Genomic DNA, 15,079 nt, shown 5'->3' with positions numbered 1-15,079 from the left:
ACCAGCAAGCACAACATGTGGGCTGTGCTCAACCCACTGTCCATGTGTGCTGTCCTGCTCCTGGCTGAGCTCTGGGGCACACGGCTGCTCCGCAGAACACCCTGAACAGCTGCTCTCACACAATTTGGCTTAACATTCCATTATTCCACATTCCTGATGCACATGAGATTCAAAACCCACTCCTGTGCTATCTTCCTGCCTCTTTAAGTACATCTGCCTCCCGAAGCTCCCTTTCCATAGAATGATATCTAATACTTACCTTTTGGAATGCTGCTAGTGAACAGAACTATGAGCCTTGCTCAGCTTGTCGCAACTGACATGGATGTGTGAGCCATAGTAGGCTGCATTGGCTAGCATTAGCGGGATTCTGAAAAAGGAATGTAAGAGATAAGAGTGCTTGGTACAAGGTGCTTAGTGTGCTGTTTCATGGAGAATCGTGCAAAATACTCTATGTATCTGGTTCGCTTAGAGCGAGGCATTGATTAAGCAATATTACTTAGTTATAATTAAGCAATATAGTCTAGCTGCACAAATATTATTGGTGCACTCTATTTAGCAATAACTGAAATGGTATATAAACTCTGCTTTGTGTATTAATAAACAGCTTCTTGCCTTCATGCATGCAAATCATGAAGACCCATCTCTTCATTACAACGGCCATCAGTAACCAGTTCACTTACATGAATTTAGGGAACTAAGAGGGAAAGGGGAAAACCCTTTTAAGAGGGAAAAACTATTTCCTATTAAAAACACCTTCTTGAATTTAAAGATTTAAAAATCTTCTCTGAGTAATTCAGAGGAAGAGATCCCGACTTTTTTTTTTCTAAAAACCAGCCTTTTCCATGTGAAAAGACAATACAGTAATTTCACGACTATAAGGCGCACCCTTTTGACTAAAGTTTTCCCCCGAAACCGGAAGTGCATCTTATAGTCCGGTGCGCCTTATCTGATGTACAAATTTGTGACATTTACCACCCCGGAAGTGCGAGCCCGCCGGCATTGGGACGGCCTCGCCGGCATCAGGGCGCCCCCCCCCCCATGGGGAGGGGGAAAGCCACCGGAATCAGAGCGGCTGCCGCGCGGGGAGAGAGAAAACCGTCGGAATCAGGGCACCCCCCCGCACGGGGAGGGGGAAAGCCGCCGGAATCGGAGCAGCTGCCGCACGGGGAGGGGGAAAGCCGCTGGAATCGGAGCGGCTACCGCGCAGGGAGGGGGCAAGCAACCGGAATCAGGGCAGCGGCGGCACGGGGCAAGCCTGCCGGCATTGGGTCACCCGGAGTGCCAGGGGACTCCCGGAGTGTGCCGGCAGTGTGGGGTTCCCGGTGCGCTGGGGAGCGCGTGACACCCAGAGCACCAGGGAACTCCTGGAACAGAGGGCCCCTGGGGACTCTGCACAGAGCGGCGGCGGGCATAGCCCGGCCCTGGGGACGCTGCACAGAGCGGTGGCGGGCATAGCCCAGCCCTGCCAGGTACAGGCAGGCCTGGGGGCCAATGGCTGCCGGGTTGAGGCGGGGCCTCGGCCAGCATGCGCGCGGGGGGAGCTGGGGGCGGAGCCTCGCTGCAAAAAAAAAGTGCGCCTTATAGTCCGGTGCGCCTTATCTGATCTACAAAGTTGCGAAATGTGCCGGCTCCTGGGGGATGCGCCTTATAGTCTGGTGCGCCTTATGGTCGTGAAATTACTGTAATTTGATTAGAGTCCTTAGCTCAAGGCAAGAAATGCAAATATCTATGGGAAATCCCTACAGGACCCCTCTCTATTTGCATTCCCATAAGCACGCCTGGAATTTTCATCACTGAAATTCTGAACAACATGCAATGGACTCAATCTTCAGTGCCAATCAAACATGATTTTAAGAAAGAAAAAGCCTTGTGCCAGGATATATTGCTTTTCTGTGTGTTGGGACAGAGGAAGACAAAAAGCTATGAATGGGCTTTCTGGTGAAATTAAAGCCTTGCTTTTGGGGGTTTGGCTGCCTCGATTCAGGGCCAACTTCCACAGTGCAAATGCCTGACCTTTTAGCACATTACTGGGACAAGCCTCAGTGGGGCTTAGCCCCTGCTACATTCTGGAGCTGCTTCTAAGCTGGGTGTTCACCCTTGAGATCTCCCTGAGCTGTGCTACAGCTTTGCCTGGGCCTTTCCACCTACTTAGCTAACCTGGATACTGATCCTGGCCTGCAGACTGGAATTACTGGCTTGATCTTGGATGTGTCTTATCACTCTGGATATGTCTGGCAATCCCTGGCCTTGTGGCTGTCCCTAATTGTCCTCACAGAGCTTATCTGCTATCCTTGCTCATATGTGGGTGGACTGCAGGCCTGACAGTGCTTTCACTGTCTTTGCCTTGCCTGGAGGAGATTCCTTCAACAAAGAACTTTGCAGATGTGATAGGGGGAAAGCCATTCAGAGCAAGTATAAAAAGAAACTGAATGTGTAGCCAGACATTTGAATCACTGTGCCACAAAGTAAGAAACCCAGTGTCTAAGAAAGTAATGAAACATATCAGATCACATTGTTTTCACTAATAATAATTCTTAATAATATTTTTATGAGAACAGAAAAAGAGTTTCTACCAATACTCAAATAAATTAGTTTTTAAAATAGTGTTTATTTCATCTTGATTTATTTCATTCTTTATTTGAATGTGTTTTACAGTATATCAGTATCTACGTAACATGCACATAGCACATACAATAGTATATGTATGAAATATATAAACAAATATACATATATCTGAGTTGTAATGCTCACAAAGTTTTACTCCTACAGATGTATAATCAAAAAGGTTTGATCACTGACCTAGGCAGTCATAGATTACATTAAGCATTGGGAAATGCAGACTACCCAAAGAAAAAACCTTGAAAATGTCTAAAAATTTCTCATTTGATCACTGCCCACAGATTCTTACTGTACTACTGTGAGCTACTTGTGTCACAACATTTATGAGAGCCTTTGTGTGTTGCCTTCTGTGTTCTAGGCTACAAAAAAGAACGTGAGTCCCGAAATTTTTCAATGAACCCAAGCCTCTCCACTCACCTTTTTCTTTTCAGATGTGGAAAGTGTTTGAATTCAGTTTTTTTAGCAAGTATAACAGAATTTTAAAGGTATGCTTGTTCCATATGGGAGCAAAACTGACTTGATTAATAGTTGTGTCATTACTCCTGTATATGATGTTGTATATTGCCAGATTGTCAATTCTTTTGTCAATTCTGGCATTTTTTCAGGAAACTTGTGAAAAATAGGCAAGTCAAGTACCCTGGTAACATGATTTTCCATTTCTCTGTGCTTATCTTGCCACAGATTTTTCTTGTCCTCTTTTGGGACACTCCGAGCAAGCACACAATGATAAGTAAAAGGCTTAAAAATATCCATACACCAAAAAAAAGTGTGAAAACCCTCCTTGTACAAGAAATTTGAAAACACCTGATAAAGCAAAGGATCTGCCCCTAAATTAGAAGATGCTATGACAAGTATTTCTCATAAAATTGCAAGCCATAATAGTTCAAGAAGGGAGACATGAAGGCATCAGATAGAAAAAGCAAATCTAGACATGTAAAGCAGGACATCAGACACTTGTAAACACCACAGTTCACCTGCTCCACAACCCTTCCAGCGCAAATCCCTTCACCACTGCAATGCAAATGTTTTCACCAAAATGAAAACTACGTTAATTGAATCTTGACTCAATTTGCATGTTTAGACAAATCAGCTGAGACATCAACCCCCAAAAGAATACGCAAAATAGCATACTGCTACCCCTGAGATAAATAGGTGAGCATTGCCCCACAACAGCTCCTTGGGACTGACAGTGCCTGACAGAACTGAGGCTTTCAGGGGCCCAGGTGAAGCTGAGTAATAATTCTGAGCTCCTCATTTAAAATGATGTCATCTTTTGCTCATCTTTTTCTATCAATTGCTATAATTGAATCAATGGCAGGAATTCTAGGAAATGGAATTATCTTGGCTGCCAGTTCATCAAGCTGCATTGGGAGCAAAACATGGCCCCCATATGATATGATCGTGATCTCTCTGAGTTCATCTAGAATTACATTGCAATGCTGGATTATACTGGATTTATTCTTAACTGTATTTTGTGAACCCTCCTATTTTGAAGAAGATATAAATGTAGTTATCAAGACTGTCTATATGTTTCTGAACTATTCCAGCCTCTGGTTTGGAGCCTGGCTTAGTGTCTTCTATTGTATCAAGGTTGCCAGTTTCACACAGTCTTTCTTCATCTGGCTGAAGCAGAGAATTGCCAGGCTCATGCCCTGGATGCTGCTCGGATCATGGGTCTGCTCCTTCACAGCAGCAATTCCCTTCGCCTGGGATGTCTACAGCGTGCATGACAACTTCACTGCTCCTCTACCTATGACAAATTCTTCAGCAATGAGAACCTCAAGGAAAGACAGCTTGGATTTATTAATTCTTCTCTGTAATGCTGGTATAGGTATGCCTTTAATACTGTCTGTTGTTTCAAGTGTTCTGCTGATTCAGTCTCTGTGGACACACACCAGACGGATGCAGCAAAATGCAAGTGGCTTCAGGGACCCCAGCTTAGAGGCCCATATGAAAGCCATCAAGTCAGTCTGTTCCTTCCTTATCCTGTACATTACATATTTTATAGCTTTCACTTTTCTTTTATATGAATTATTTTTACGTTTTAGCACCCCAAGATCCATATGTATAGCTGTAATGGCTGCCTGTCCTACAGGACACTCCATAGTCTTAATTTGGAGCAATCCAAAATTCCAAGAGCTGACAGCTAGGATTTGGCATGACACAAAGTGTCCTGTCAGAATTGCATCCATGTAAAAGATCGTGATTTATCCTGGACTTCCTAGTTTAGTTGCAGATGAACTAATTTGAAACCATAAGAGTTATAAAAAGATAGAAGCTGAAATGGTTAGATTAGGTCACTGATATGGGATTATAAAGAAGGTGGAAATGGTCTCCTATTTACTCTTTCCTTGAAAATCACAGTTTCTCTAAGATGGAAGAAAAATAAGACCAGACCAGAATGTAATCTCTTGAAATGCTTAATGTTACCAATTCATGAGACAAACAGATCAGACCTGTTTGATCACAAGCATGTTCATATTTAATTGGGGCATATTATGCTTGAATGCTGTTTGAGATTACTACAAGCTCCTAATGAGGATGCTTAGGAATTCCGAGTAATATGGGAATATTTTACTCATAATATTTAATGACATTTGAATTGTAGGAAAAAATATTTGTTGACTCTAAAGGTGTCTATAAAATTCTAGTATGGTTCAGTAAAAAAAGACACAGTCTTTTGAACTTCCTTGCTGTTGCTCAAGCAGTGACCAGTGTCAGCGTTCCCAGTGAAATGATGCATTGGAGGACTCGCTAAAATCCTGTGATTAGAGCTAATAGGAAATGTCTCAATATATTCTTGGTACATTAGGACTTCAGCTTCAGAACTCTTTTCAGCTGCAGTGGGATTTTACACACTTTTAATGCAACTGTCACAGAAACATTCATGATGAAAGCCTTATGTTCACTAAGCCCATTCTGATTCAATGTGTCTGGTTTGGATGTTGTCAATGTGTTTGAAGCAATGTACCCGTAATTGATCTGAGTCTGTTCCTGAATTGTTCTGTTTTAAACTTCAAAGAAATACCAAGTCAAAGGATAACTTGTGTTGGAGTCTTCCTTCCCCTCATGAGAGAAACTGTTTCACAGTGGCTTGCAGGAACATTTTTAATGCCATTGAACAGACATGCAGGAAGTTCAGCACATGGCAGTGACACCCTGACATGCCGCTGTCAGCACCAGTGACACATGCTGGTTCTCAGCTCAGCACCATGAAACACCTGCGTTGGGAGAGTTGGTCCATCCTCTGCCCTTCCCTGCTCCCCCGTCACTGGCCTTCGGGAACAAACCTCAGCTCTCTGCCCACACCAGCAAGCACAACATGTGGGCTGTGCTCAACCCACTGTCCATGTGTGCTGTCCTGCTCCTGGCTGAGCTCTGGGGCACACGGCTGCTCCGCAGAACACCCTGAACAGCTGCTCTCACACAATTTGGCTTAACATTCCATTATTCCACATTCCTGATGCACATGAGATTCAAAACCCACTCCTGTGCTATCTTCCTGCCTCTTTAAGCACATGTGCCTCCTGAAGCTCCCTTTCCATTAAATTAAACCATATAGTTACCAGTTCATTAACATGAATTTGGGGATCTAAGAAGGGAAGCTGACAAAAATATGGGAAGGCAGCTCATAGGGTCAGTCATGTGGAAGACCTTTCCATCTGTAAATGACCAGCACTATTGCCATATGAATAAAAATATCTTCAACATGGATTATATACACTATCTACTAAGTCCCTGTATTCTATTGGATCAATTATAAGATTAGTTTGATAAGGATTTGTTCTGGGAAAGGAAATAAAATCCCCTGTAATTAGTAGGAAAATCACAGTTACCGGGAGTACAATCCTCTGAAGACATGCATCTTGTCTGAGAGCAGGCAATCTCTCTTTTCTCTCTTCTCTTTCTAATCCAAAAGTGACCTTAGTCCTACCAGTTTGCAACCTGAAGAAGGTTTGAAAGTCATGTAATCAGACACTTCCAAAACATCTGAACTATTTCCACACACACCTATGCCACATAACTGCAATGGCAGCTCAATTCAAGTCTTGTACAGTGAACCAATTCAGGAAACAAACAAAATTCAAAGCTCATCCTGCTCTAGCACTGCCATAAGGACATCATGCAAATCATGTTGTCTTTTACCCCTTTCCACTGAGCATCCAGGAAAAAGCTCACAAAATTTTCTAGGAAACTGTTCACATATACTATAAAACAATAAGGCCAGCATTTGAAACAACGTCCTTTCCATTAAAAGCACTTTTCTGTATTACTGTAATTTAATGAAGAAAAAAGTCATCAGTGAGCAATTCAAAGAAAGACAGTAGTGCCCATTTATTTCCTAAAGCACAGTCTTTTCCAAGTAACAAACCAACAATTTGATTAGAATCCTTAGCTCAAAACAAGACATGTAAATATCTACATGAGAGATGACTACAGGATCCTTTTCTGATTTGTATTCTCATAAGCATGCCTGGAATTTTCATCACTGAAATTCTGGATGACATCTGATTGACTCTGCTTTCCATGCCCATCAGAACATGATTTAAGAATTGGGAGCAAATGTACAGCTGATAACTGGGCACATTTTATTATGGTCCTTTATTAGCTCTGCATGTACATATTGAAATGAAAGGCAGTAATGGAATATTTATCTGGATAGCATCTAACACCAAAACACACATCTATTAAATGGACAGTTTCTTCACCATAATTCCTTTTTTCTCATCTCAGAGGGGCTTAGTTTGTTGAGAAATGCATGGAAATTGTAAGTGTTACTCACGCCGTCAGGTTGCAAGGGTCTTACGCAAGCTAAATTTTGTTGTTTATTCAGGCCAATTCACTGAGCTCTTTTTGCACCTTTTACTTATGCAGTGAAATCTCTTAGAACAGTAAATTTCTCTTATGAAGGGACGTTAAAATACCTGCACTTAGCTTTTGAATTTTTTTCATCTATCCTATGAAATGGAATGGAACACTATACTAAGCTCAGAGTTGAAAAATGAAAATTCTATTATCTTCAAGTAGTTGCACACATATGTAAATGTGTGTTGAATTAATCTAAAATTCAAGATGAGTGGAAATTTCAGTTCAGCTATGACATCATATATGTGTTTGTGAAAGCCCAGGAGCAGTTAACATCAGTTGCTCAAAATGTGAAGGAAATTTCTGCTTAAGGGAGTTGTCAGCAAATCACTGCTTTTTTTCACCACAGTCAGAGAAAGCATGTATTTACAAGTATATCTTACAATCATGGATTCCCAGCTCACTTATTTTACAGGGGAAAAAAGAGATCTGAATAGAAAATCTCATTATTCAGTGTAACTGAAGTTGAGACTGCTTAAAAAATCACCAGCAAGAGTATCAGTAAAAATCAGACTTAATACTAAGCAACAGCATGACAAGTTCATTGGCAAGGTTCACTCTACTACTTACTAGATGTTTAAGGCACACCAAGGGTAAGGAAGCATCAAACAAGATGCACTCTATCAAAACAGAAATGAACCAAGAACTATCTATGTGTATATGTGTTTAGGTGTGTGTTTCATTGTGTGTGATAGAAGGATAGAAAGGGCAAGGATAGAAAGGAAAATGGCCTAAAACCTTAACAGCACTCAACCTTAACAGTACTTAAACTTTACTTGTACCTTAAACTTGACAATTTTAGCAACGGAACAAAACTTAATAGCATTTAACATAATTTAAATTATACCTTAAATTTAAAATTTAGTGAAGGAATAACACTCAACAGCATTTAACTTAGCTTATAACTTAAAGTTACAGGCCTAACTTACCTATATATCTAAGGGATAAACACCTAAGAGAGCAGCATTTCTCCCATTCTGCCATAGCATATGCACACTTCTATGCACACAGACAAAGTGTCAGTGCAAGGTACCGGTGAACAATTCCCCTCAAAGGTAACAAAATCCTCACTTTATATGCCTTTGCATCTCCTCAATGGGCAAAGGGGTCTCGAGGAGCAGGGCTATCAGCCCAGATTCGGTGATCTCCAAGTGCAGTAAAGGGAAGTTTGCTGGCTCTGAGAGGCCCCTCTCAGAGGGAGGTTTCTGGTCACAGCCGCTGCAGTCCAGGAGAGCTCCAAGAGTCTCCTTTTGGGCCCCTGTTTATAGGCCACAAGTGAGTGGTCTTAATCATAACAATGCTTCAACCTGGCCACACTTCAGGTCAGCATCCTTTCTTTGAAAGTGTGAGGGTAAGGAAGAAAAACAGTTTCCGAGGCTGCTCATAAAGCATGCAGGAGTTCATTAGGCAGCGCGGGTTCCCGGGAGCAGATGGAGTTTCTGAAGAGCTCAAGAGGAGCCGGGCCCAGGCGCTGCTCAGCAAGGTCGAGGCCTAGCGAGCATTTCTCAGATCACAGCGTGGTCTGAAAAGGGAGGGGTGGTGGATAAACCACCACAGCCAGTAAAAAGCTGAAGTGATAGACAACAGCCTAAATAATCTAAGAGGAAAGACCTACCAAATCCTTTTCCAGCCTTCTCTGAACAAACACTAAGAAGATCCCACCGCATAAGAATAACACATGAAAAAACTTGCACTCTCAAAAGTGGGAAGAGAGTCGAAAGGGCAGATGAACATAACACACACTCTTGGTACAGAACCAAGGGAACAAAAGGGTCAGAGAAAAAGTGAACAAGGTAGACTATTGTATAACTGGGTACAAATGCAAGAGACCAGTAGTGCAAAGGGAATTAATTAATGAATTAATTGGTGTAGCTTTCCTTAATTATCTCTTGCTTTATCTCAGCATCCAAGTTTCTTCATCATTTATGTTGGACGTCACCACAATTTTCAACCCCTGGACAAGCAAGATCATCAGAGTCTTTAGCATTTGACACATTCCTTCCAGTCAGGGGCAGGATCATAAGGACACATTATGTGTCCCTAAGGGGATTGCTTTACCAAATCAATTTCATACAACCTCCATAGCCTGGTTATTGGTAATACCTAGGTTGACTCTATTCTATGTGTATGATGCTCAGTTTTTCTGTTGAAATCTCTTCAGACAACAGTCACAAAGCTGATGCAGTTTAATTGACACAACTTGCACTGAATTCATGATTCTTATATTGCCTGTTCTTTCTGGGCACAATATGGAAATGCAAAGAAGGATGATCCACAGGTTCTATTCATTTAACATAGAAAGAGTTAAATGCAGCAACTAACAATATGCAAACAGCTATTCACTGTAGTTAACATCCTTGTGACTACTGGTTAGGCTTTTACAATCAAAGCATTTTAGCCTCAGGTAAGAGAAATGGAAAATCCTATTGCATTTTAGAGGTTTTCCTGGGCATCCACATCTTTGTCTTTTTCTGAGTATATACCTTAAAAGCAATACTATCATCCCGGTTTAGTTTGATTAATGCCTATATACAGATGATACTTGTCAAATGTGACATATAACTTTAACATACTATCTTGAAAATATGCCTAATACATTTTTGCATAATAAAAAAATTATAAAACCCTCCAAACATTCCTAAAAAGTGACTAATCACATCTGATGCTTATATTTTCAGTGCTGAAATTATTGCCTTTAAAAATATAGTCATTCTTCTATATTCCAAATATGAAAAATTAAGGATTCACTTAGCCATACATAACTGCAGACCTGGCAACTCTTGAACAGATTTTCTACTTTATGTATCAAGACATGAGACATGTTTACTGCAAATTCCATTTTCCTTGACAGAAGATCCTGCCATGCAGAAAGAGCACAAAAAGTATTTACTTCGATGTCTTAATTAAGAGGCTATTTTTTACCACACATTTTAAATTAATAAATAGATATTCACAAAGCAAATACACTTAGCTTGCATCATTTCCTCTGTCTTTCCATCTCACATGCACACACACACTCATAGTAACCTGCAATTTAATTTTAAAAGGATAACATATTTAAATTATTAGCAATAAATGATCACCAGTGCTGAAGGAAGTACAGTAATTTCACGAATACAAGCCGCACCGATTTGACCAAAATTTTGGTGGAAACCCGGAAGTGCGGCTAATATTCCGGGGCGGCTAATCTATTAACAAAATTCTAAAAGCTGCCAACACGGAAGTGAGAGCCCGCGGCAGCCCCAAGCCAAGCTGGAGCCCGGCCGGCCCCGGCAGAGGTGGGAAAGCCTGGCAGAGGCGGGGCCAGCAGTGTTGGGGGCGGGCGGCAGAGCCTGAGCCAGCAGGGCGGGGGAGCCCGGGAGAACTGGGGCTAGCAGTGCAGGGGAGCATGGCAGAAGCAGGAAGGCCGGCGGGTGGGGCTGCCTGGCAGCGGGGGAAGCCCAGCAGAATCGGGGCCAGCAGCATGGGGGAGCCTGGCGGTGCGGGGGCCTGCAGTGCCGGCCAGGGCAAGGAAACGCGGCGGCGGTGCAGACGGGAGGGGGCGGCCGGCGAGCCTGGTGGCGGCGGCGGCAGCCCTGCCGGCGGGGCGAGCGAAAGCGGCGCTCGCGAAAGCGCCGCCCGGCGAGCGAAAGCGCCGCCGCTCGCGAAAGCGCCGCCGCGAGCCGCGAAAGCGTCGCCGCGAAAGCGCCGCCGCGAGAGCGCCGCCGCGAGCCGCGAAAGCGCCGCCGCGAGAGCGCCGCCGCGAGCTGCGAAAGCGCCGCGGGGCGGGTGCGGGGCGGGCGCAGCGCGGGGCGGGCGCGGCGCTCGCGAGGCGCGGCGCGGGGCGAGCGAAAGCGGCAGCGGGGTGAGTGAAAGCGGCAGCGGGGCGGACGGCGAGCCCGGCGGCGGCAGCCCTGCCAGCCGGGCGAGCGAACGCGGCAGCGGGGCGGTGCTGACGGGAGAGGGGGGCCAGCGAGCCCGGCGGCGGCGGCAGCACCACCCGGCCAGCCCCGCCGAGCCGTGGCGCTGAGCTGGGCCACCCGGCCCCGTCGGCAACCATGAGCGGGCCGAGCCTGCCTGGCCCCGCCCCGAGCCAGTAAAGCCCGCTATGCCGCGATCCTCTTACTAATTGGCCAATTTGTGAAAGCTGCGCACGGATTCTCGCGACGAACGAAAGTGCGGCTAATATTCGGGGTGCGGCTTATCTATTGACAAAGACAGCAACATTGTCGAGGCACCGGGGGTGCGGCTTATAATCCGTGCGGCTTGTATTCGTGAAACTACTGTAAATATGCAAACATTGCAAGCAGCAGTAGAATGTTGATTAATGAGTGATTTGCATCCCTCAGATCACATCTGAAATCCCTTTCTTAAGCTGTGGTGTTTTGCTGGTTTGGTCTGGAGAAATTGTGGGTCTGGAGACCAGCTATCAGAGATGTGGTCCACTGTTTTTAATTTGTGCCTTCAAATTCAGGCATGGAAGATTTAAATATTCAGAGGAAAAGTTTAGAAATCTTATCTTACAAGAAGAGATAAACACAGACATACATGTCACCTGGTTCCTATTGAAACTTGAATAATTTTGATTTTGAGAACTGAGATGCTGGCATTTAATTAATAACTAGATGTGTCCTCACAATTCTCTCAAGCAAAGGTCAGAGCATAATCTGCCATAATTTATGCAAATTTTCAGTGGCCATTGGATCAGTTGTTCCACTATTAGCTGACTGCACACTTATCATGAAGTCCTAACAGTGACCCCAAATTAATTTTAATACACATGGTTTGAATAAATAGTGATTCTGTGATTACTTGGAATTAAGAAAACTTCAGGGGAAAAATAGTAACAGAGAATCATATAAAAAGATTTTTAAATTATTAAGGAAGAATGATACAGAAAGGAACAAGAGTCACAAAAACACCCTGTATAAATGTATGTATAAATTAAAATGTCTCAGATGAAGTGCACTGAAAACATCTACCTTAGACCACAATTGAAAGAAGTCATTAAAATTTTACTTTCAATTTGTTTAACTCTTCATTCAATGGGTCATAAGATTAAAATACAGTTTATTCTGTAACTGAATAACATCTTATCTTTTCTTGCAATAAAAATCATATTGGCTCACACTTAAAGTCTTCCAGAAACCAAATTTTGTCAAATATTAGTATTTCTTTAGCGTCTGCTTTCTTCAAGTGATACTTTTGCTGAAAAATTTCTGACAGACACTTCTCCAAAAGCATTTGGGCTCACAAGACATTAAATATATAACTATCTTTTGGAAGATTTTGAAAAAATCATTCATAAAGATGACATGAGGTAAATACCACTACAGATAACTTCATTTCAGATGTATGTTTAAACCATTGTCAGTTTGAGATACAGAGATTAATCCGTCTCAAAGCTCAGGTTTATCTTAACCACAGGCTAATCTCATTTCTCTAAAACTCAAAATCCCTCCAGCACAGCCTGCATAAGGAAGAAAGTGGTTTCCTTCCTAACTGCTTGTTTTCCTTCAGGCAGCCCCAACTTTACCTTAGCACTTAGCATATTACCTTCATCTCTTAACTCCATCTATGTTTTGTTTAAAGATAACGGCAGTTCAAAGGCACATGTACTTACACAGCCCCAAAACAACTTTTGAAGCAGCCTGTATTAACTTCAAACCACAAGACATGCATTGGGTGTACTTATCTTTCTCACTTTCACAGGCGTTTGGGACTGACAGTCGTAAGACCTGGAGGAAGCCTTCAGAAATATGTACAGCCTTCTGTACAAAAGGTTCATACTCTGAATTGAAACAATTGGGCAAGAGTGGTTTGTCTATTAGTTATCTTGCAGTGAGTGATGTACTTCAAAATTCTGTGTTTCAATGTGTAGCAGTAAAGGTATAAATTTCCCATAGATACAAAAGAACTGTGTTCAGAGGGATTGGAGGTAAAGATTACTGCTGCAAGATGAAATCATGGGGCAGGACAGTGTCCTGTGGGACACCTGATGACTTTTGGATCAACTGTGGCTCTGCATTTCTCTCATAAAAGACCACATGGGGTGAATTTGAATGAATGAACAAGGCCTTTGCATGTGATACCAGAAACCAGATCAAAGAAAGAATGGGTAGGTGCTGAGAGGTGAGTGAAACTCTCCTAAGAGTACATAAGGTCAGGAGACTCTCAGTCCTGCAGATTCACAAGAACAGAAAAATTGAGAACATCAAGATTCTCAAGTCTCTCAAGGCCACAAGCACGTCGTGATACCAGGTAACAGTCAGAAAGTGCCTGAGTGTGAGGCAATAACTGAGCATAATGTATGAATTGTTATCTGCTATTAATAATAACAGCTTGATTCTACTAAAAGTCTAACTAGTAAGAAGTGATCTAATAGATGTTAATTGCGATCTTTTTCTCTCCTAACTTGAATATATCTCATTGTTAGAAACCTCCTGGTGACATCCAGTCTTAAATGTCTTCATAACAATTTATGCTTTTCTTTACATTATATAGTCCTTGTTCCAGTTTGTGTTAACCTGTCTCAAAATACTTAGAAGTAAAAGTCTGTTTTGTTAGGCTGACAATTTTCTGAAGTCTCTTCATTACCCTTTGACTGTAAAATGGACTTTATATTCATCTGATCATTCCTGAAGGCATTCTTTGTATTGTTCCAAATCCAGTGCATCGTTTTGTGTTCAGTTTCTTAAGCAAAATATCTCAGAGTTGTTCTGCTGTTTCTAAGTCAATTTTCCCAGAATCATAGCACCATTTTAGTTAGCAAAGATGTTAACATCATCAAGTCCAACCATTAACCTAGCGATAAACCTAAGGGCCTGTGGCCAAGTGCCTCATCTACATATCTTTGAAATAAATCTGTGGAAGGTAACTCAACCACTACTGTGGGGAGTCTGTCCCAGTGCTTGACAGTCCTGACAGTGAAAAATTTTCTCCCAGTATCTTACCTGAGCCTTCTCTAGCACAATGTGAGGTAATTTTCTTTCATGCTGTCTGTTCTAACATCCTTGGTCACTGGCGTGTACCTGGCCACATGGACATAGTGCCCATAAAAGAGGCTCTGGTCATCAAGTGCCTGTACACTGAGAAAGAGACCTTACTCTAAAGGCTTCCTGGAGTGGGTTTAAAATGTCAGTGAGAATTCAGCTGGTGGACATCAATCAGCAAAGAATAGTGCCAAGTGAAACCACTGAACCTCAGTATAGGAACAAACATGATAATGGATATTTTACCTACCTCTCATTAGCACATCTGTAGTGGGATTTTTTCCCCACCCTGACCACATTTCCAATGGAGTGACAATGACTTTTTGGTTTTCAGAGTTCTGTTTTGGGTAGCAGAAGCAGGATGCTCTGCAAGGGAAGGTCAGCAAGGAACTGAAGCTGACAGCAAACCAGGCATGAGGCAAGACCGTCACAAGAGTTGCAATCCCATAGTACCTGAACAAAAACAAGCTCCAGAATAGGTCAGCAACAGCAGCAAGGTTAAGCCAGCAGTCCAGGCAATCCATACAAAGCCAAGATCAAGCCATGAAGTCAAGTCAGCAGATCAGGGTCAGGTATCAGCAAAGTTCATGGCCAGACCCCAGCCTGGCTGCCCTGTACCTCCA

General features: G+C 42.9%; 2 protein-coding genes across 2 annotated transcripts in view; one reads left to right on the top strand and one right to left on the bottom strand.

Annotated features, from left to right (window-relative positions):
• Window positions 1-356, bottom strand: part of KEL (Kell metallo-endopeptidase (Kell blood group)) — a 38,880-nt gene extending 38,524 nt beyond the window's left edge. Inside the window, exon 1 of the mRNA XM_033053038.1 lies at window positions 260-356. The gene's annotated coding sequence lies outside the window, so the exon portion shown is untranslated. The remainder of the gene's footprint in view (window positions 1-259) is intronic.
• A 2,400-nt stretch (window positions 357-2,756) lies between these two features.
• On the top strand, window positions 2,757-4,973 carry LOC116992631 (taste receptor type 2 member 40-like). Its single transcript, XM_033052441.1, has one exon. The coding sequence runs from the start codon at window positions 3,880-3,882 to the stop codon at window positions 4,813-4,815; it is 936 nt and encodes a 311-aa protein (XP_032908332.1). The 5' UTR covers window positions 2,757-3,879; the 3' UTR covers window positions 4,816-4,973.
• Window positions 4,974-15,079: the final 10,106 nt, after the last annotated feature.

Source organism: Catharus ustulatus, chromosome 2 (genome assembly GCF_009819885.2).
Source record: "Catharus ustulatus isolate bCatUst1 chromosome 2, bCatUst1.pri.v2, whole genome shotgun sequence".
Lineage (NCBI taxonomy): Eukaryota > Metazoa > Chordata > Aves > Passeriformes > Turdidae > Catharus > Catharus ustulatus.
This window is presented reverse-complemented; position numbering and strand designations above follow the sequence as displayed.